This window comes from Hippopotamus amphibius, chromosome 1, assembly GCF_030028045.1.
Source record: "Hippopotamus amphibius kiboko isolate mHipAmp2 chromosome 1, mHipAmp2.hap2, whole genome shotgun sequence".
NCBI lineage: Eukaryota > Metazoa > Chordata > Mammalia > Artiodactyla > Hippopotamidae > Hippopotamus > Hippopotamus amphibius.
In genome coordinates this window covers 169,218,215-169,239,915 of record NC_080186.1, presented here as the reverse complement: position 1 = coordinate 169,239,915, position 21,701 = coordinate 169,218,215, and the positions used below count along the sequence as shown (strand labels likewise).

General features: G+C 38.5%; 2 protein-coding genes across 18 annotated transcripts in view; one reads left to right on the top strand and one right to left on the bottom strand.

The window, feature by feature from the left end:
• The window catches only part of CDC42SE2 (CDC42 small effector 2), a 98,369-nt gene extending 84,989 nt beyond the window's left edge, over positions 1–13,380 (top strand). Inside the window, exons 5-6 of one of the 2 annotated variants that reach the window (XM_057735900.1) lie at positions 10,175–10,291; positions 10,865–13,380. In XM_057735900.1, coding sequence (XP_057591883.1) covers positions 10,175–10,273 — 99 coding nt within the window. In that variant the 3' untranslated portion in view covers positions 10,274–10,291; positions 10,865–13,380. Of the gene's footprint in view, positions 1–10,174; positions 10,292–10,777 lie in introns of both variants that reach the window. The other variant, XM_057735911.1, reaches the window with a different exon arrangement.
• The window catches only part of RAPGEF6 (Rap guanine nucleotide exchange factor 6), a 232,112-nt gene continuing 222,562 nt past the window's right edge, over positions 12,152–21,701 (bottom strand). For 11 of the 16 annotated variants that reach the window (XM_057735731.1, XM_057735751.1, XM_057735748.1 and 8 more), the window contains 3 exons: positions 20,842–21,014; positions 15,354–15,541; positions 12,152–12,279 (listed from right to left, as the gene is read on the bottom strand). The gene's annotated coding sequence lies outside the window, so the exon portion shown is untranslated. Of the gene's footprint in view, positions 12,280–13,980; positions 14,073–15,346; positions 15,658–20,841; positions 21,015–21,701 lie in introns of all 16 variants that reach the window. The other 5 variants (XM_057735761.1, XM_057735740.1, XM_057735770.1 and 2 more) reach the window with 5 other exon arrangements.

Below are 21,701 nucleotides of genomic sequence, written 5' to 3'. Positions count from 1 at the left end.
ATGGGCACCTGTGTGACAGGTACATATGCTCTTAATGACTGCACTGTACCCAATGAATGATAGACATTGAATATACATAATGTGAGCAGGAAGGAAAAGAAGATGAACAATGAAAAATTAATCTCTTACATAGTTTGTCGAGCCATCTGTTTTTCTGTTTGCACTAAACTCTTTGTAGCTACCTTTCTTCTGAATAAATACTTTAAAACTTTTAAAGGATTTGAGTTCAAATATTAAATATTTAATTTCTTTTTGTTCTCTTAAGTTTCAATTAATTGTTGCCTTTTGCAAACATTTATCGCATTTCCCTTATAAAATATCAGCCTTTACCTGATACTGGAATGCGCGTGATTTATTTATTACTGTAACATAAGTTCTCATGCACTTAGCAGAGGATTAGAATGTGTTCATCTTTGCTGTCTTTTATAGAGGTTTCAGTGAATTTCAGAAGAGACTTTAGATTTACTCAGCTGAACTGTTACTCCTTAATTTTCATCTAAGAGAAAGTAGAGAGCTGTATAATAGAAACCATTAGAGGATTTTTATCAGGGCTCTGCCTCATTTTTGCCCTGAAGCAAGGCACTATGTATCCAGAGTCTCTCCCCAAATCTGAAGTACACTGAGGTATCTAAATGATCCCTCAAGTGTTTAGAACCATAAAGTCAATAAGGCTTTTATAAACAAAATTTATGCTGCATTGTATGGTCACTTACTGGACAGCATTAACAAAAGACTTAACAAGAGAACAGAGATTTGTAAAAGTAGGTAGATGAGTGTCCTGGATACAGCAAACAAGTTTGTCACTACAGTTACTAGGTAAGCAAAAGGATGACATTTGTAGCTTCCTGGAAAGGAAACAGCTTGTTTGTTTTAAATCTGTAGGAAAAGTATACTGATCTGCTTTTGTGGAAACGTAAGAGGTGTCAGATTGCTGTTAAAATACAATTCAGTAGCTGTGTTTCCTGGATCAATGTGGAATGAAGAGACCAAATGGGACCCTATGATTTTGTTAATATTAAGGTCATTGTGATATATATATATAAATAGAATGAATGGTTTCAAATTTATTATATCTGATTAATTTTAATATTTCTCATCAACACATCTTCTTCCCCACTTCTGTTCTTAAAAATTTAACTATATAGGACTAATTAAGTTCAGTTCATAGTACTTAGCTAACTTTTAAAATCTTCGTTTATGCACATTTCAGAATTGCATTCAAGATTCCTATCTGGGATTTTTTCTCTGTGAAAAGCATGTCTTTGATGTACATGATTCTTGCGTGCCATCAAGTTAGGTAGAGCTTGAGGACTGTCCCCTGCAGGGCTGACTGAGCTACAGCCTCAAGATGGGCCCTCAGCTGTTGTAGAGGTTCTGCCCTGCAGCCTCCAGGCAGCATTCTCTGGTTACTGAAGGGGATTTCTTATGAGGTGTACTAGCTCTTCAGAACCAAACGTGTCTTCCAAAGGCTGTTTGTACTCTGCCTATATTACATATTAGTTTGTTGTCTACAAAGAAACAGTTTCTCTTAAGTTCATCTGTTCTGAAAACTGAGCAACAGTAATGGGAACATGGCTTGCTGCATATGAAGCAGCCAGGCCATGCTGGATTATTGAATGGTCAGATGACTGGCTTCTTTTTTCCCCTAAATACACTGTTCTTCCCAAGACTACTTTTCATACTAACTTCTTGCTAGAAAAGGTTTCTGTGGCTCTTTTAATAACATAGCCTTATTGTGTTAAAATAATGCATAGCCACAGTCACAATACATTTCATCTCAATGCTGAGGGTTACTTACTAGAAAATCCAAGTCCTTCTGTTTGAAATTGAAGAATTGACTTTTGGAAGAAAAAACAGATTTTTCTTTCTTAGAATCTACATGGCATTATGAATGTACCATGTAAAAATATGAAGATGTTGTTGTATATAGGCCTAAGATACTTATAAAACCTAACATGTCGTGTTAGATGGGAAATTATTTGGTACCAGGGTAAAATCAAGTTTGTGCCACAAACCGTGGTGTTATCAGAAAGGAGCAGAAAATGAACTGATAGCCTATGGCCATAACCTTCTCAGACTGAGCAAGTTTACTTAAATAGACTTACAGATTTTAGTTGCTTTTTCTTATACTCTTATCTAAAGTAGTCATTTGGGTAAGGTGAATATAGATATTACAGTACCTCATTATGTGATATCATTGGAGTTAGTTCCACATAAGTGAAGTTTTCAGTAAATAGGTCAAAATTTACCCATTTAAGAACCAATCACATGTTCTCACTTTAAGCATGTTGGACCTAAATTAGCCATCATTTTATATTTTTCTATTCCCTTCAATTAGAATATATTTAAACCTGTCTTACTCCAAAAAAGAACTTAGACAAGTCTTACTACTTTCTTTAGACAAACTGACTCAGGATCATCAATGAAAAGTCACCTTGTATTGATACATCATGTTTTCTATCATTGTGTTCATTAGTATTTGATAAGTAAATTAATGAATGGAGAGGGTGCTCACACCCTCCTCTCACCTCCCAGGTCCTGGAAATGTGAAGGGCCCTTTGAGCTGTTTGTGTGCATTAGACCAGACTGCCAGGCCTCTGACCCTTGAATGTTAAGGCCATCATCTCTCAAACCTTCCTGTTGCCCCTTTTTTCTAGCAATCTAGCTTGATTCTGTTTCCAGAATGTTTGTAATTGATATGAACTAAGATAGGATACACTAAGAACACTTCACAGTTTGCAGATAACTTTGTGACTTTGTTTTGGCAAAGTAAGAAAATACCCCAGCGGGACTTCCTTGGCCGTCCAGTGGTTAAGACTCTGCACTTCCACTGCAGGGGTCACAGGTTTGGTCCCTGATCAGGGAACTAAGATCCTGCATGCTGTGCAGCACGGCCAGAAAAAAAAAAGAGAAAACACCCCAGCATTTATATCTCTCATAACCTACTGGAAAGCAGCCCTATAACATGGTTAGGAGAGATTATCATCTTTAATCATTTTACAGATAAGAAGCCTGATATTTACAGAGGGTAAATAGTTTACCCAGAGTTACAATATTAATAAATAAATCTGGATTACAATCCAAGTCTTTGGATTCTGTTTTTTTTAATTGGAGTGTAGTTGATTTACAATGTTGTGTTTGTTTCAGATATACAGCAGAGTGATTCAGTTATACATATACATATATTCTTTTTTAGATTCTTTTCTCATACAGGTTATCATAGAATACTGAGTAGAGTTTCCTGTGCTATATAGTAGGTCCTTGCTGGTTATATCTTATAGTGTGTGTGTGTGTGTGTGTGTGTGTGTGTGTGTGTGTGTGTGTGTGTGTGTGTGTGTGTTCATCCCAGCCTCCTGATTTATTCCTCCCCCCCATGTTTCCCCTTTGGTAACCATAAGTTTGTTTTCGATATCTGTAAGTCTGTCTCTGTTTTGTAGTAAGTTCATTTGCTTCTTTTTCAAATTAGATTCCACGTGAGATATCATATGATGTTTGTCTTTCTCTTCTGACTTCACTTAGTATGAGAATCTATCTCTAGGTTCATCCATGTTGCTGTGACTGGCATTATTTCATTCTTATTTTATTAAAATTTAAAAAAATTTTTATTATTGGAGTATAGTTGATTTATATTGTGTAGTTTCAGGTGTACAGCAAAATGAATCAGTGAATGAATATACACATATTCACTCTTTTTTAGATTCTTTTCTCATATAGGTCATTATAGAGTATTAAGTAGAGTTCCCTGTGCTATATAGTAGGTCCTTATTAGTTATCTATTTTATATATAGTAGTGTATATATGTCAGTCCCAGTCTCCAAATGTATCCCTCCCACCCCCCATCCCCCTGGTAACCGTAAAATTGTTTTCTACATCTGTGACTCTTTCTGTTTTGTAAATAAGTTCGGATGTACATTTAGGTTGCCTCCATGTCTTGGCTATTGTAAACAGTGCTGCTGTGAACATAGGGGTGCATGTATCCTTTTGTAGTATAGTTTCCTCCAGATGTATGCCCTGGAATGGGATTGCTGTATCATATGGTAGTTCTGTTTTTAGTTTTTAAAGGAACCTCGATACTGTTCTCCATAGTGGTCATACCAATTTACATTCCCAGTAAATTACAGTGTAGGAGGGTTCCTTTTCCCCCACACCATCTCAAGCATTTACTGTTTGCAGAATTTTTGATGATAGCCATTCTGACCTGTTGAGGTGATGTCTCGTAGTTTTGATTTGCATTTCTCTGATAATTAGTGATGTTGAGCATCTTTTCCTGTGCTTTTTGGCCATCTGTATATGTCTTCTTTGGAGAGGTGTCTATTTAGGTTTTCTGTCCATTTTTTGATAAGGTTGTTTGGTTTTTTTGACAAAGAGCCGCATGAGCTGTTTGTATATGTTGGAGATTAATCCCTTGTCAGTCACTTCATTTGCAAATATTTTTTCTCATTCTTTGGGTTGTCTTTTTCTTTTGTTTATGGTTTCCTTTGCTGTGCAGAAGCTTTTAAGTTTAATTAGGCCCCATTTGTTTATTTTTGTTTTTGTTTTCATTACTCTAGGAGGTGGATCAAAAAAGATTGCTGTGGTTTCTGTCAGAGTGTTCTGCCTGTGTTTTCCTCTAAGAGTTTTGTAGTGTCTGGCCTTACATTTAGGTCTTTGATCCATTTTGAGTCTTTTTTTGTGTGTGGTGTTAGAGAGTATTCTAATTTCATTCTTTTACAGGTAGCTGTTTAGTTTTTCCTGCACCACTTATTGAAGAGACTGTCTTTTCTCCATTGTATATTCTTGCCTCCTTTGTTATAGATTAGGTGACCATAGATTCTTGAGTTTATTTCTGAGCTTTCTGTCCTGTTCCATTGATTTCTATTTCCATTTTTGTGCCATTACCATATTATTTTGATTACTGTTGCTTCGTAGTATAGTCTGAAGTCAAGGAACCTGATTTCTCCAGCTTCATTTTCCTTTCTCAGGATTTCTTTGGCTATTTCGGGTCTTGTGTGTCTCCATAATAATTTTTTTGTCCTAGTTCTGTGGAAAATGCAGTTGGTAATTTGATAGGGATTGCACTGAATCTGTAGCTTGTCTTGGGTAGTATGGTCATTTTGACAGTACTGATTCTTCCAATCCAAGAATCAGTCCTACCATCTGTGTTATCTCTGGTTTCTTTCATCAGTGTCTTACAGTCTTCAGAGTAGAGGTCTTTTGTCTCCTTAGGTAGATTTATTCCTAGATATTTTATTCTTTTTGATGTGACGGTAAATGGGATTATTTCCTTAATTTCTCTTTCTGGTCTTTTGTTGCTAGTGGATAGGAATGCAGAAGATTTCTGTGTATTGTTTGTACCCTGCAACTTTACTGAATTCATTGATGAACTCAAGTAGTTTTCTGGTAGCATCTTTAGGATTTTCTACATATAGTATCATGTCATCTGCAAACAGTAACAGTTTTACTTTTTTCCAATTTGTATTCCTTTTATTTATTTTTTCTTCTCTTACAGCCATGGCTAGGACTTCCAAAACTATATGTTGAATAAAAGTGGTGACAGTGGATATCCTTGTCTTGTTCCTGGTCTTAGAGGGAATGCTTTCAGGTTTTCACTGTTGAGAATGATGTTAGTTGTGGGCTTGTCATATATAGCCTTTATTATGTGGAGGTAGGTTCCCTCTGTTCCCACTTTCTGAAGAGCTTTCATCACAAACAGGTGTTGAATTTTTTCATAAGGTTTTTCTGTATCTAATGAGGTGATCATATGGTTTTTATTCTTCAGTTTGTTAATGTGGTGTAGCACAGTGATTGATTTGAAGATATTGAAGAAACCTTGCATCCCTGGGATAAATCCCATTTGATCATAGTATATGATCCTTTTAATATGTTGTTAGATTTGGTTTGCTGGTACTTTGTTGAGTGTTTTTGCACCTATGTTCATTGGTGATACTGGCCTGTAGTTTTCTTTTCGTGTGGTGTCTTTGTTTAGTTTTGGTATCAGGGTGATGTTGGCCTCATAGAATGAGCTTGGGAGTGTTCCTCTGCAATTTTTTGGAAGAGGTTCAGAAGGATAGGTGTTAACTCTTCTGTAAATGTTTGATAGTATTTGCCTGTGAAGCCACCTGGTCATGGACTATTGTTTGTTGGAAGTTTTTAAATCACTGTTTCAAGTTCATTACTTGTGAGTGGTCTGTTCATATTTTCTATTTCTTCCTGGTCCAGTCTTGGAAGGTTCTATCTTTCTAAAAATTTGTCTGTTTTTTCTAGGTTGTCCATTTTATTGGCATATAGTTGTTTGTAGTAATCTCCTGTGATCTTTTGTATTTCTCTGGTGTCTGTTGTAACTTCTCCTTTTTCATTCCTAATTTTATTCATTTGAGTCTTCTCCCTCTTTTCTTGCTGAGTCTGGCTAAAGGTTTATACATTTTATTTATGTTTTCAGAGAACTGGCTTTTAGTTTTCTTGACCTTTGCTCTTGTTTCCTTCATCTGTTGATTTATGCATCTGTTGATTTCTGCTCTGATCTTTATGATTTCTTTCTACTAACTTTAGGTTTTGTTTTCCTTCTCTAGTTGCTTTAGGTATAAGGTTAGGTTATTTGAGATTTTTCTTGTTTCCTGAGGTAAGACTATTGCTATAAACTTCCCTCTTAGAACTGCTTTTGCTACATCCCCCAAATTTTGGACTGTTGTGCTTTCATTGTCATTTTTCTAGGTATTCTTTGATTTTTTCTTTGATTTCTTCAGTGATCTGTTGGTTATTAAGTAACATTGTTTAGCCTCCACGGGTTTGTGTTTTTAACAGTTTTTTTTCCCTGTAATTTCTAATCGCATAGCATTGTGGTCGGAAATTATGCTTGATATGATTTCAATTTTCTTAAATTTACCGAGGCTTGCTTTGTGGCCCAGCATATGATTAGTCCTGGAGAATGTTCCATGTGCACTTGAGAAAAAAAGAGTATTCAGCTGCTTTTGGATGAAATGTTGTATATTATCCATTAAGTCCACCTGGTCTAAGGTGTCCTGTAAGACCTGTGTTTTCTTATTTTTCTGTCTGGGTAATCTGTCTGTTGGTGAGAGTGGGGTATTAAAATCTCCCACTATTATTGCGTTACTGTCGATTTCCCCTTTTATGGCTGTTAGCATTTGCTTTACATATTGAGGTGCTCCTGTGTTGGGTGCATATATAGGTACACTTGTTATATCTTCTTGTATTGATCCCTTGGTCATTATGTCGTGTCCTTCTTTGTCTTCTAACAGTCTTTAATAAAGTCTCTTTTGTCTGATATGAGTATTACTACTCCAGTTTTCTTTTGATTTCTATTTGCACGGAATACCTTTCTCCATCCCTTTTCAATCTGTCTGATCTGAAGTGTCTCTTTTGTAGACAGCATCTATACAGGTCTTGTTTTTGTATCCATTCAACCATTCTGTGTCTTTTGGTTGGAGCATTTAATCCATTAACATTAAGGTAATTATTGATATATACGTTCTTGCTGTTTTTAAAAATGTTTTGGATTTGTTTCTGAAGGTCATTTTCCTTCCCTTCCTCTTTTGTTCTCTTGTGATTTGCTGTCTTTTTTTTTTTCTCCCCGCCATGCTGTGCAGCATGCAAGATCTTATTAGTTCCCCAACCAGGGATTGAAGTCATGCCCTCTGCAATGGAAATGCACTGGTCCACCAGGGAAATCCCTTGATGTCTATTTTAGTGATGTGTTTGGATTGCTTTTTTTTCTTTTTGTGTGTGTATCTCTTGTAGATTTTTGGTTTGTGGTTCCCATGAGGTTTTGATATAGTAGTGTACGTATGTACAAGATTGTTTTAAGTTGCTGGTCTCTTAATTTCAAATGCATTTCCAATATCCTGCATTTGTACTCTCCTCTTCTCACAATTGCTGGTTTTGATATTACATTTGCGTGTGGATAATTTCCTACCTTTATGTTTCCCCTTACCAGTGAGCTTCCCCATTCGTACTTTCTTGATTCTAGTTGTGGCCTCTTCTTTTCTACCTAGAGATGTTCCTTTAGGATTTGTTGTAATGGTGGTTTGGTGGTGCTTGTCTTAGCTTTTGCTTGTCTACAAAGCTTTCTCCATCAAATCTAAATGAGAGCCTTGCTGGGTATTTGTGGTTGTAGGTTTTTCCCTTTCATCACTTAATATATTGTGCCACTCCCTCCTGGCCTGCAGAGTTTCTACTGAAAAATCAGCTGATAACTTTATGGCGATTTCATTGTATGATATTTGTTGCTTTTCCCTTGTCTTTAGTTTTTGTCAGTTTGATTAATAGGTGTGTTGGTGTGTTCCTCCTTGGGTTCATCTTTTATGGGACTCTGCACTTCCTGGGCTTGAGTGTTTCCTTTCTCATGTTAGGTAAATTTTCAGCTATAATCTCTTCAGTTATTTTCTTAGGCTGTTTCTCTCTTCTCCTTCTGGTACTCCATAATGCAAATGTTGGTGTTTTAATGTTGTCCCAGAGGTCTCCAAGACTGTCCTTGTTTCTTTTCATTCTTTTTTCTTGCTTGTGTTCTGTGGCAATGATTTCCAACAGTCTGTCTTCCATCTCACTTATTTGTTTTTCTGCCCCAGTTACTCTGCTGTTGATTCCTTCTAGTGTATTTTTCATTCCAGTTACTGTATTGTTTATGTTTATTCTTTGCATTTTCTAGCTCTCTGTTAAACGTTTCTTGTTACTTTTCAGTCTGTGCCTCCATCCTTTTTCCAAGATCTTGGATCATCTTTACTGTCATTACTCTGAATTCTGTTTCAGATAGGTTGCCTGTCTTCTCTTCATTTAGTTGTTCTGGTGGGGTTTTATCTTTTTCCTTCATCTGAAACATATTTCTCCTTTATCTCATTTTGTCTTTCTGTGTTTGTGGACTCCTTTATGCTGGCTAGAGGATGGTAGCCCTTCTTGCTTCTGGTGTCTGCCCTCTGGTGGGTGAGATTGATCTTGAAGCTTATATGCAGGCTTCCTGGTGAGAGGGACTGGTGCCTTCCCACTGGTGTGTAGAGCTGGTCTTGTCACTCTAGTGGGCAGGGCCATGTCAAGGGGGGTGTTTGTAGGGTATGGGCTCAGTATGATTTTAGGCACCGTGTCTGCTGATGGGTGGGTCTGTGTTTCCTTCCTGCTGGGTGTTTGGCCTGAGAAAAATTGATTGCTCAACTCCTCCAATTTTATGTCCTATTCCAAGGAAACTTCATTGGTACAAACAAAATTATGTTCTTTTAGAAGGTAGATTAATGAAGTCCTGGAGGGTATGTGGCACACCTGGGGCCACACAGCAAGGTCATGGCTAGAGAAAGTGAGTGCACAAGCCTGGGGTTCTGCCTTTATCAGGGTTGAGGATGGGATGCCTAGGGTTTCACAGGTTCACTCTTTACTGCTTCCTCCTTGCATTGTTGTGAGGGTTACATGATGTCACATTTTTAAGCCATCTTGTAAACCTCAGACCAGCTGGTTGTCTGAGGCCTGTTAAGGAGACACTGTTTTAAGGCTCAGGCAGAGGATGAGTCAACGTTCAGGGGCTCTAACCATGTGATGAAAGCTGGAGAGAATGATGATTGCATCCTGGGCTCATGAGAAAAGGGTGTACTACTCACAATCTATAAATATGCAAACTTGGCTCGTGGGGTATGGTCTCTGGCTAAGTAAGCTTCCTTTGACTATTCCAAGTCTTTGGATTCTTATACTCTTTTTCACTTTACTAAGACTGTATTAATATGTAAATTTTACTACATGGACTTTTTAAAATTTCTTTGGTTTAGTTTCATATTTATTTTTCTATCTGATTCTAATCCAAGTAATTGAGGTGACTGTACATGTGAGGTGTCTGTAAATTAAGGTGGTTGAGGAACAAAGTGGAGTTCATCTGTATCCTTTTGAAATGTAGTCAGGTGCCTTGTGAATTACAAAACTTTTTCTTTTTTTTGTAATTGGGAAATAGAGGGGGGGGGGCCACAGAGGGGCAGTTGTGGCCAAAAAAAAAAAAAAAAAAAAAAAAACTGCTTCATTCACTAGCTTCAGCTTTTCCTTTTGTAATGAGAACAATTTTAAGTCTAAAAAGGGTTTTTTTTTTTTTTTTTTTTTTTTTTTTTGCCTACAAAAAGTACCCTCGGGGAAGAGCAGCCCAGCTAAAATGCAAGGCAAGAATTGCTTAGTTGCAGTGGCCCTGATTGGTTCTGTTCTTGTCTTGTTGCAGGTTAGCTCCATTCAGAACCAGATGCAGTCCAAGGGAGGCTACGGGGGTGGCATGGCTGCCAATGTGCAGATGCAGCTCGTGGACACAAAGGCAGGATAGCCCCGGACCCCTCCTCCAGTGAGTACCTCAGAGCACAGGCCGGAACTTTAGATCATACATGATTACTAACAGCTGATGACATAACCTTAGTTCAGTTTTGGGGTTAAAAAATATCTTGTTCTTTTTAAAATTGTGAACTTACTAGAAAAGGCAAAAGTACTTTAGTTGGCTAAGTGATGATTATAGGCAGCTACTGCATTTTGAATATTAGTTTTAGGTTTTTGTTTTCCTTATGAGAAACTTTAAATGCGTTAACACATCTTGTTCTGGGGGAGGCTTTGACTGAGATTCTAGTGACAGGAAGTCTCTTATGTGTCCTTTAAACATGAGTGAAGTTACTGAGTATTGATACTGCACGAAATTCCATGTGTGGTGAAGTAATTTTATATTTAACACCATTATGGATAAATCTTTCATGATGAACTTTTCAAATTAAAAAGACAACTGTTAAGCATGAACCCCTAAGGTGTAAAAATAATTTGGATTTTTCTTTTGGTTTTATAGGTCATTGTGAATTTCTGTGTTTGGTTTCCACTGTTTTTAATTTTTTTTGTCGCAATTGCTTTTCTTTCCTTTTCAATAACAAAAAAGAAGTGTGATGGCATCTTGTTGACCCTGTTGTGATTACTCCAGTGACACGTTACTCTTCTGCTCTGAAGAAACTATTTGTCAGAAGAATCCTGCATTTCCTTCAGCTGGCATGCATGCCTTTGGACTCATGGACAGAGTTCTTTGGATTGTGGCTTAATTATTGATTTTTATGAATATGGATCTGATTTTAGCATGATCTGTTTTGTGAATGCTAGCACTGTTTTGCATTTTTTCCCCCATATTTTTAACAATTTCTCTTTCCACCTCCAGCCCCTCTGCCTTATGATTTTATTGGTAAGCAAAGATCTACTATTTGTTAATTTGTCACCATTTATGTATATTTTGGAAGGTATGAGACCCATAAGCACAATGATAATTTCTATTCATTTGAAACTTCAGCAGAGTAGTATCTGCATGCTTTATGAAGTTGCTTGTATGGGAGCCCATGGGATGCCAGAGATGAACATTTCCATGCTGCCATGGGCTGATGATACTGCTGCTATTAGAGAAAGATTCGCTGTGGCACCAAGTCACATCAGTTTCACAAAAAAAGGCAACTTGTAGCTTTTTTTGGAATTATGACTTTTATTTAGAATTATAATAAAAGAAAAGCTTGCATTCATAAGGCATTCATTTTGTTGTAAATGTTCAGTATATTTATTTGAGAGTAAGGGCCTGGGATTGTAAACAGGATGGTTATGTGTCTTTGTGTGTGCGCATGTGTGGTAATACCCTCCTCCGGTCTGACTGAGCATCGTGATCTTAGTAGCTGTTCATTTCTTTCGTGTGCTCATTCTGTTTTCACTTATTTATGTTTAATATTATGGTATCCAGTTGCTTCCGGTAGCAGTTTGTTGAGCTTCTGACCTATGCTCCTAACTGCAGACTCCAGAGTCACTGGCCTCTCTATATTCCACACATTTTGGGACAGTGGAAGTAGCATTGACCTGGCTGTGTTGTTGCCTATGAAAACAACCTGTATGGTGACTTGTTAATGTATTGGTGAGAAACCTTTGGTTCAGGTCCCAAAATATGTTTATTCTTCACAAACTGTATTTCTGTAAATACTTCTCCTTCCCCATAAGGGTGTAGTGCTAAGTCAGTTAGTCATTTGTTTATGAAAATGTTTAATGACTATGTCCAGTTCAGCCCTATCTAACAGTTACATTTGGTAGGAGTAACAGTTCATGCAGAAAATGGGGCTTAATTGAAACCTGACTTAGAAAGCTATATTGCATAAAAGAAGGGGGGATCATTTTCTCTTCACCTTAGTTACAAGGTCTTGTGAAACAGGTAACTGAATAAATACTGGGTTTATATGGGCAAAACATGGAAGCATTTTCGAATTTAACCAGTACAGCAGGCACTTGTATTGCTGCAATTTTGAGTCTTCATAGGTATCAATCCCAGAGAATCTGTCAAGGAAAAACATTTATGCTTAGCAATCAAAATAAGCGTTTTGCAGTTTAATAACTTCTGAACTTGAATTCATCTGTTGTTAACTGTGTTGATACTGCATTCTGGGTTTTTCCTAAGTACTACTGTCATTCTGTTCAGTGCCAGAGACAGGACACTGCAGTGTGCAAGCTCTTTAAGGGATCGATTTTTTTTGGCGTTGTCAGTACTGATGCTATTTAGTCTACTTCTATTTTGACTTTAGTACAGATTTTGTAATTGTATAACTCCTAGAAAAGTACAGGGAGCCATGGTCTCTTTCCCCCAATTGCTCACTTTCCTGATTCTCCAAGGACCAAATACTCCAGTGAGCCCTGGAGCATGTCTCCATGGTTAGCCAAAGGCTGCACTCTTCAGCCTCTAACTGTTCTGCAACTGCCACTGACTTGACAGGCACAAGTAAACACACTGTGTGCAAGAACACATGCCAAGGAAGGTGCCAATAATGATTCAAGAAATAAAAATTATCAACCATTTTAAGATACTAACAAACATTGGACACCAATTTTTTAGGGAGTCAGCTTTCCCACATAGGTAAGTGGGTTTGTAATCTTGGGAGGTCATTTGCTCCCCATAACCAGGTGTCTCATTTGAAAATTGAAGCTAACTAAATAGGGTTGACTGTTAATACTTTGCTGAAATACATGTTAACAACTGTTAACTAATGACATGCATTCTGTAAAAGAGGTGCTTTCCCTTGATGTAGGCATGAAGTGGTGCCAGTGAGCGTAGAATGGAAGTGTGAACTGTGGTGATTGGGTTCAGCAGTTCCGATGCAGCATTATCAGTGGGCCTTTAAAGATACTTTGTGAGTATATATTAGCTTTCACTTTTGTTGTTAAATTATAGCAGTTCTATTATAGGGAGCAAGTTTGCCTTGATTTTGTTTAAAATGACTTCTGCTCAGCACCCAGGAGATAAAATTGACATATTTTTATAATATAAGCATACTTTTTTTGTACATTGTGTTCATTCTTGAATAAAGTAAGTTTTCAGTGTTGGCTTGTAGATAATAAAAAGAAAGTATTTGATTTTGATTCAATAAATGTTTTTCAATCGTGGTTTGGTTATTATTTTCTTTCAAGGAGATATTTAATAAAATTTACTTACTTACCTTTTTGGCATTTCTTATATTTTGAGTTGTGACTAGTATTTATCACCTTTCTCAAAAATTTCTAAACTTGTAATGTTATCTTATAGTTTAATAAATGCCTAGACAAAGCAAACCTTACATGTTTGGAAATAGGAGTCTTTAAAGTAGGAAGAAAGTTAAAAAAAAAAAAATTAGGGATATTAACATATATTGTAACAAAGGTATCCAACTCAATTTTCCATGCTGAAGCAATCTGTCCTCACAGTATATGTAGGATTTAATAAGTAAAAGTAAGCATTCTACTCACTCATGCTACCATATTAGACAGTTATAGAATATTTTCATCACCCCAGAACGTGTGGGCAGTTTTGTTCCTCAGGGAACATTTGAAAATGTCTGGAGATATTTGTGGTGTCAGAAATTAAGGAGGGGTGCTATTAACACCTCTTCAACCGGGGTGGGGGTAGAAGTCAGGGAGGCTGCTAGAAATCAGCCCCCACAACAGAGAGATGTCAGAGTGCCACAGTTGGAAACATTGATTTAGAATAAAGAAGATCTATATACCCACCAGATCCTGTTAGAGAATCTATAATGTATTGGTCAGGTACTGAGAATAGGGCAGTTAGGTGTGCTGTATCATGAGAATTGCTACACAGTATTCTAAAATAGAAAAATCAATGAGAAAAGTATCAGGAAACCACATCTCAAAAAGTTTCAGTAATCTTTGTCCTCATCTCATGGCCAAGGCCAAGGACTCCAAAGGGAAATTGGGTTAAGATGAAAGTATCTGAAGAAACTCATGTTGGTATATTAATTAGGAGCTCTATTTTGAGTGCATGTTTTCAAAGGATATGCATAAAATGTGCACAAAAAAGTAGGACAAATCTATAAAGTGTCAGAGACACACTGGAATTTGCTAAAATTGTGAAAATGCATAAGTCTACAAAATTCATATATACTCTCTGCTATTATATATACTCTGTGCTAAAAGCAATTGAAATTTTACCTTTAATTTACCAGTGTCACCATCCAGACTGGTCCACTAAGAGAACAAAACCATTAAATGACATGTTAACCTGACTTTTAATATTTTAGCACTTAACCTTTCAGTATTCAAGATATTTCTGAGATGAGGGGGTTTTTTTTTTTTGTCTCTTTTTAACACTTTTACCAGACATAAGCAGCCTCTGGGATCCTTTTGACCCATGCTTATCCTCTCAATCTCATCATCTTAGTTTTTTAGCTGATCTGCCTTTGATGGCCAAAAAAAAGATACTTCCAGAATAAGAAGATCCAAATGTTTGATGTGGGGCTTTACATTTGCTACAAGAATGGTGATTTTGGTATTAAAGAAAGGATGATTTTAGTCTCATTGAAAGGTAAAAGCAGAAGAGTAACAATATCAATTCTACCCCCAAATTTTCTCCTGTAAATCCAAGCTCCAGAGTTTACTAGAGCTTTTACAACTACTGAACCACCTATGTTCACCAACTTTAGACAGGTGAATACACTGAACTCCTAGGCACTGGGTTTTGCTCCTTTACTGGAGCAGCATGTAAGATACTTCTTTTAAAATCTTCAGAGCTTGACCTAGTTACCGTTTTCTTAATGTTCCTGATTGAAGCTGTCAAAACACATCCACCTTTTAAAATTCTGTGTGCCTTTCAAATGTCTGAGCTGACTGAATAGTTTACTCTATACCCTAGCTCTGTGCCACGAGCTCCCCAGGGCCCATCCACCTCTGATGAGGTGCGTGGACCACTTTTGGGTGCAGCATGTTCAGGCAGTGTCAGGAAGCATTTTGGTTGCTGTTTCTGGTTTTCTTTAAAATTAATAGTTCACTTTCCAGAAATAGAGAAAAGCAGCTTAGTCTGTTAGGGATGTTATAACAAAATACCCCAGATTTGGGTGGCTTATAAACAACAGAAAGTTACTTCTCACAGTTCTGGAGGCTTGAAGTCCGAGATTAGGGTGCCAACACAGGTGCAGGTCCTCTGCCAGGTGCAGACTTTTCATATCTTCACATGGTGGGAGGAGCTGGGGAGCTCGCTGGAGTCTCCTGTATCAGATATTAATCCCGTTCTTGAGAGTTACACCCTCATGACTGACACACCTCCCAAAGGCAGCACCTGGTAATAATACCACATCACCTTTGGGAGTTAGAATTTCAACATGAACTCCAGGGGGCACACCAACATTCAGATCATAGCACAGAAGGTACAGGGAGTGAGTGATTGTAGACATCCTATATTTAAGGGGAAAAATGGGAATATAAACACAAGAGGTTCAACAACTCAAAGTGGGATACATCCAAAGAGGCCCACACCAAGATTTAATCAAATCATCAAAAGTCAAAGAATCTTAAAAGCACCAAGAGGAAATGAAAGCAATGCAAAATTCCTCAACAAAATAATAGCAAATAGAATTCAACAGCACATTCAAAGAATTCTACATGATGACCAAGTGGGATTTATTCCAGGAATGCAAGAAAGGCTCAATATAACAAAATCAATGTAATTTACCACATTTGCAGAGTGACGGGAGAAAACTCATTTGATCATCTCGATATGACAAAACTCTAATACCCTTTTATAATAAAAACACTCAACAACCTAGGAACAGAAACTACTTAAAATGAAGACCATATATGAAAAGCCCACAGGTGATATGATTTATATTCAATGATGAAAGAGTGAAAGTGTTTCTTTACGATCAGGAACAAGACATGGATGTCTGCTTTCACCACTTAAACTGAACAAAATACTGGAAGTCCTAAGCCAGAGCAGTTAAATAAGAAAAAGAATTAAAAGGCAAAGTTATCTTGCTTCATATACAACATGATCTAATATGTAGAAAGCCCTAAAGATTAAATCTCACACCCACACACACACACATATTTGTTAGAACAAATGAGGCCAAGCGGCAAGATACAAAATCACACAAAAATCAGTTATGTTTTTGTACACTAACAATCAACAATCCAAAAAAGGAAATTAAGAAAATACCCATTTGCAATAGAAACAAAAAGAATAAAACACTGAGGAATAAATTTAACCAAGGAGGCAAAAGACATGCTGGAAACTACAAAACATTGGTGAAAGAAATTAAATAAGACACAAATAAATGAAAAGACATCCTGTGTTTGTAGGCTGAAAGACTTAATGCTGTTAAGATGTCAGTACTACCCAAGATGATCTACAGATTTAATGCACTCTATCAAAATCCCCGTGGCATTTTTTTCAGAAATAGAAAAATCCATCCTAAAATTCATATGGAATCTCAAGGGACCCTGAAGAGTCAAAATACTTTAGAAAAAGAACAAAGTTGGAAGTATCATACTTGATTTCAAAACTTACTATAAATCTACAGTAATTGAAATGGTATAGTACTGTCACGAAGACACTAGAATAGGAAGCCCAGAAATAAACTTTCCTATGTCTGGTCAAATGACTTTCAACAAGGATGCTAAGACCACTCAGTGGATTAAGGCCAGTCTTTCCAACACATGGTGCTGTGAAAATAGGATATCCACATACAAAAGAATAAAGATGAACCATGTCATGGTCTGTTTAGGTTACTACAACAAAATACCACAGACTGTTATCTTATAAACAACAGAAATTGATTTCTTACAATTCTGGAGGCTGGGAAGTCAAAGATCAAGGTACCAGCATGGTTGCCTTCTGGTGAGGACTCTACTTCCTAGCTCATAGCCTGTGCCTGCTTGTTGCGTCCTCATATGGTGAAAGAGGCAAGGGATCTCTCTGGAGCCTCTCTTATAAGAGCACCAATTCCATTCAGGGCACAGCCCCCACGACTTAAGCACTTTCTGAAGGCTGACCTGCTAATACCATCACATAGGGCATTGGAATTTCAACATATCAATTTTGGGGTGACAGAAGCATTCAAACTAGCAGACTGTTACCTTAAATGATATACAAAAATTGCATCAAAGACATAAAACCTAAAACTATGACATTAAAATGTAGGGGAAAAGCATCATGACAGTGAATTTGGCAATGATTTTTTTGGGTAAGACACCAAAAGCACAGGCAACAGTAGTAAACGTAGAAGAACTGGACTATTTCAAAATTAAAAACTTATGTGCATCAAAAAAATAACAGAATAAAATGGCAACCTACAGAATGGAGAACATTATTTGCAAATCCTGTATGTGATAAAGGGTTATATCCAGCTTATACAAAGAACTCCTACGACTCAATAATAGAGAACAAACAGCTCAAAAAGTGGGCAAATGACTTGAATAATTTCTCCAAAGAAGATAGACAAATGGCCAATAAGCGCATAAAAAGATGCTTAACATCACTAATCATGAGGGAAATGCAAATCAAAACCTTATATAAGGAGACAGCATCTCATAAGGAGATGGCTTTGGTAAAGAAAGAAAAGAAACAAAACCCCCCAAAAAACCAAAATAATGTGTTAGGATATGGAGACATTGAAACCCTGTGCATGTTGGTGGGAATGTTAAATAGTGCAGATGCCATGGAAAACTATGCAGGGTCCTCAAAAAAACTGAAAATATTGCCATATGATTTTACTTTTGGGTATATATCCAAAAGAATTGAGAACAGTCTCAAAGAGATATTTGTACAGACATGATCATAGCATTATTCACAGCAGCCAAGATGTAGAGGTAACCCAAGTGTTCATTGAGAGCTGAATGGAAAAATAAAATATGATGTATACTTAACAATGGAATATTATTCAGCCTTAAAAAAGAAATTCTGACACATCCAACAATGTGAATGAGCTTTGCAGATGTGATCCTGAGATAGACTGGGACCTGGGATCCTCTGCTGGAGTGCCTGCACCTGGACAGACATCTCCTTGAGCAGCAGGATACAAAGAAACTATGAGTGACTAAACCAAACTGCAGGCATGAGCAGTGGGGTGATCCTGACCACTGTATGACCTTCATGGGGAGGCAGTAGTGAGCAAGTCTCCCATTTTGGGGGGTGGGGAGGCGGGAGCAAAAGCGGGGTACTGCACGTGATCCCTGCACATGGCACCACCCAGGGGATGGAGAGGCCACCTAAGCTCCACCTCCTGCCCGACCCATGGACCTGCCCCTGTTGTTATCCCATTTAAGGACCCAAGCAGTTCCTCCTGGGGAGCAGGCAAGGACACCTATTTCTTGCTTTGACTCCCTTGTGCTGCATTGTGAGCCCCAATAAAGCCTTGCCTGGAATTCTCTGGCCACTTATCAATGTCTATTGATTAAAGAGTCCAAGGGCCTGGGTTGGTAGCGATTCCACTTATGTGAGGCATTATGAGGTAGTCAAATTCTTAGAAAGTCAAAGAACAGATTAGATGAACTTGTTCAAAGGCAACAGCAGAGTGGGAAAATAAAAGGGAAACATTAAGAAAAGTATGACATTTACAGTCTAATCAAGTGTCCACTAAGAACTGCCTCCAAGTAGACTTGGACATACACAGCTGAGAAATGCAAATCACTCCATCACCCTGACATCCTTTTTCTATTCCTATCTAAGTGCAAACTTGGGATAAACTCTAATTGAGACCACTTGTGCCCAACACGCTATGCCAGCAGAAATGATGCTTTCAGGATTGAGATCTTATTTAAAAGGTTCATGGGAACATGACCATCACAAGAACCAAAGACCCCAAAAGAAGCCCTGTCAGCAGCTCATGTTATTCAGCAACTGCCCAGTATCTCAGGACTAAGGTATATTTGTTCCTATAGGCAACAGGAGTTCCACCCAGGCTGTAAAAGCCATTACACACAAGGTCTTTGTTTGCTAGATGCCACTAATGAGGTGATGTCTAAAGTTTTATACAGAGCATCCTCACTGTGCCTGGCACACAGCATGGACTTAAGGGATTAATGCATCATGCATGTCTATGGAAAAACCATTTGATGTTTTCCATTAAAGCCTCAGATACCACACACAGGGTGACACAGATGTTGACAATAGTGTCCCATGTGAAAAACACCATGTGCAGAAAACTCTATTATGTGGATGTGGGCCTTCGCTAGCCTGCCGGCACTAAGGAAGGGGAAATCCCAGTGCAGCCCAGCCAGTTACTCCAGGAAATCAGTGAGTGGCAAACACAATGTGTTCTAGGATTAAACAGACCTTTTTGACTTGAATTTTAGAATGCAGACCTCTCTGTCTCTTCCCTGATGCTGGCACCCTCCCTCCTCTGCTCGGTTGTGGGTGACCTCAGTGGAGAGCTCTCTCCCTGCCTTGCAGTCTCCTCTGCAGCTCTCAGGTACAAAGAACCACCAGAGGACAGCAGGTGTGTCAGTCTAGCTCAACGACACCCTTGGTGGTTCATAAAATGAAGGACTTACAAGGACTAGTAGAGAGAAAACTAGCAGCATAGGCTTCTGGTGAAAGAGGTGGTAAAAATACTAACAAAAGTATGATCTCTATTTTCTTTCCAATTTTAAGAAACACAGAAGGTAGAACTTCCAGTACAGGTTCAATTATTGGTTTATTCATTAGACTTGGATTAGTTCCAGATTGCCAAAGGCACTGTACAGGCCTGGCCTCAGAGGGGAGGAGGAAGGCCTGGAGGTGGGCTACGCGAGAGGTTGGGACACTAGGGTAAGAGGCAAGGAGACACTGAGTAAACACCAGTCACTTGCCAGGCGTGGGCTCGGCTCATTCTCAGAAGCATCCTGCTAAAGAGCTTTCACTCTCCCAGCGTCAGAGACGATGGGACAGGTTATTAGGGTAAATAACTTGCTCAAGGTCAAGTAGCCAATAACTGGGCATAGCAGTCTTACTATGATGAATGTCATGGGGTCATACAGGAGCTGGCCTTGACCTACATGCTAGAAATTCCAAGGAATGCCTCATGCTGGCCTGCGTGCAGTCACGTATACATGTACACACGTGTGTATAGGGGTGGGTTACTTTTGACTCACAGTCCCACCCAAACCCCATGGATTGAGAAAGGAATAGGTGCCTTTAATAAGAGAATGGGGAATCGTTACAAGAAAGGCAAGGCAGGAAGGCTTGTAGGGCAAAATGCAGGGGTGGGGTTAAGAACAGGGGTTAAGTCTGCATCTGTCAGCTGCCTGCCAGTGCTTATCTCAAAGATAAGATTTACAGATGAGAAGACAAAGGGCAGAAAAGAGAGGATTCCAAACCACTCTGCTGGACTTTCAACTCTCCTTCCCTGTCACCTAGATGGAGGGAGAACACCTGGCTCTGAAGCCTCAAACCTTTTGCTCCTCAGGAGCCCAGACCCAACACTGCATTCCAGACCCTGGAGACCTGGGAAGATGACATACTCTTTAAACCAAAAAGTGTCGGCAGGACAGGGTTCAGGATGACCCAACACAAAATATTTTTGAAATTGGAAAATTAAAAATACTGAAAAGAAAATAAGCAGTAGCCCAGAGTACCAGGAACAACCTAGCAGCAGAACCTACCTGAGCTCCAGGCTGCAGTGGGCTTGCTGGTTTTGGGGAGGTCAGAAGCTAGAAAGGAGGTTCAGTGTTCGGTTCCAAGCAGTGAGTCCACACAGGATTCCCAGCCTCCTGCAGTCCTGAGCACCTGGGTCCCCAGCATCTCCAGACCACCACCTGCCCCCTGTGTGTGCTTCCTGGAGGGACAGAAAGAGTTCTTTGGTCCATCTTGTTTATTACTCTGCCTCTCAAAGGAAGCCATGAGCTCAAATAGAATTTAAATATCTAACCTTGGTGATGATAGAAAAATAACTGCTTTCAAGCTTAGCTCCTCAGCAGGATGAAGCCCCAGAGTTTTAGTGAAATGATTGGTTGGCAAGCTGGAGTTAAAACCCAAGGTCAAGTTTCCCTGAGAGTTTTTGCCTTTGGTGCAAATCTCAGTGCTGACTAGCAACTTGATCTCTAGTGCCCTAGGGGATTTTATGGATGAGACCCAGGAGACAGCATTTGGAGTCTGGGTTTATTAAGTATGTGTAACTGCCCTAAACATACTTCTGGTCTCACAGGAGTTGAAACCCTCTATTACTGCCTATGAGTTTTCCTCTCTCTCTCTAGCTGCAGCCACCACAAATATGTCATCTGTTCATCTTTCTTGGGTAAGATTTTGGGGGGGGGGGCGCATTTAAAAACTGTGGTAAAATACACAAACATAAATTTACCATTGTAACCATTTTTGAGTGCACATTTCAGTAGTGTTACATACATTTACCATGTTGTGCAACCAACTTCCAGAAAGTTTTCATCTTGGAAAACACTGAACTCCCCATTTCTCCCTCCCCAGCCTTTGGCAATCACTATTCTGTGTTCTGTGTCTGTTTGACTAC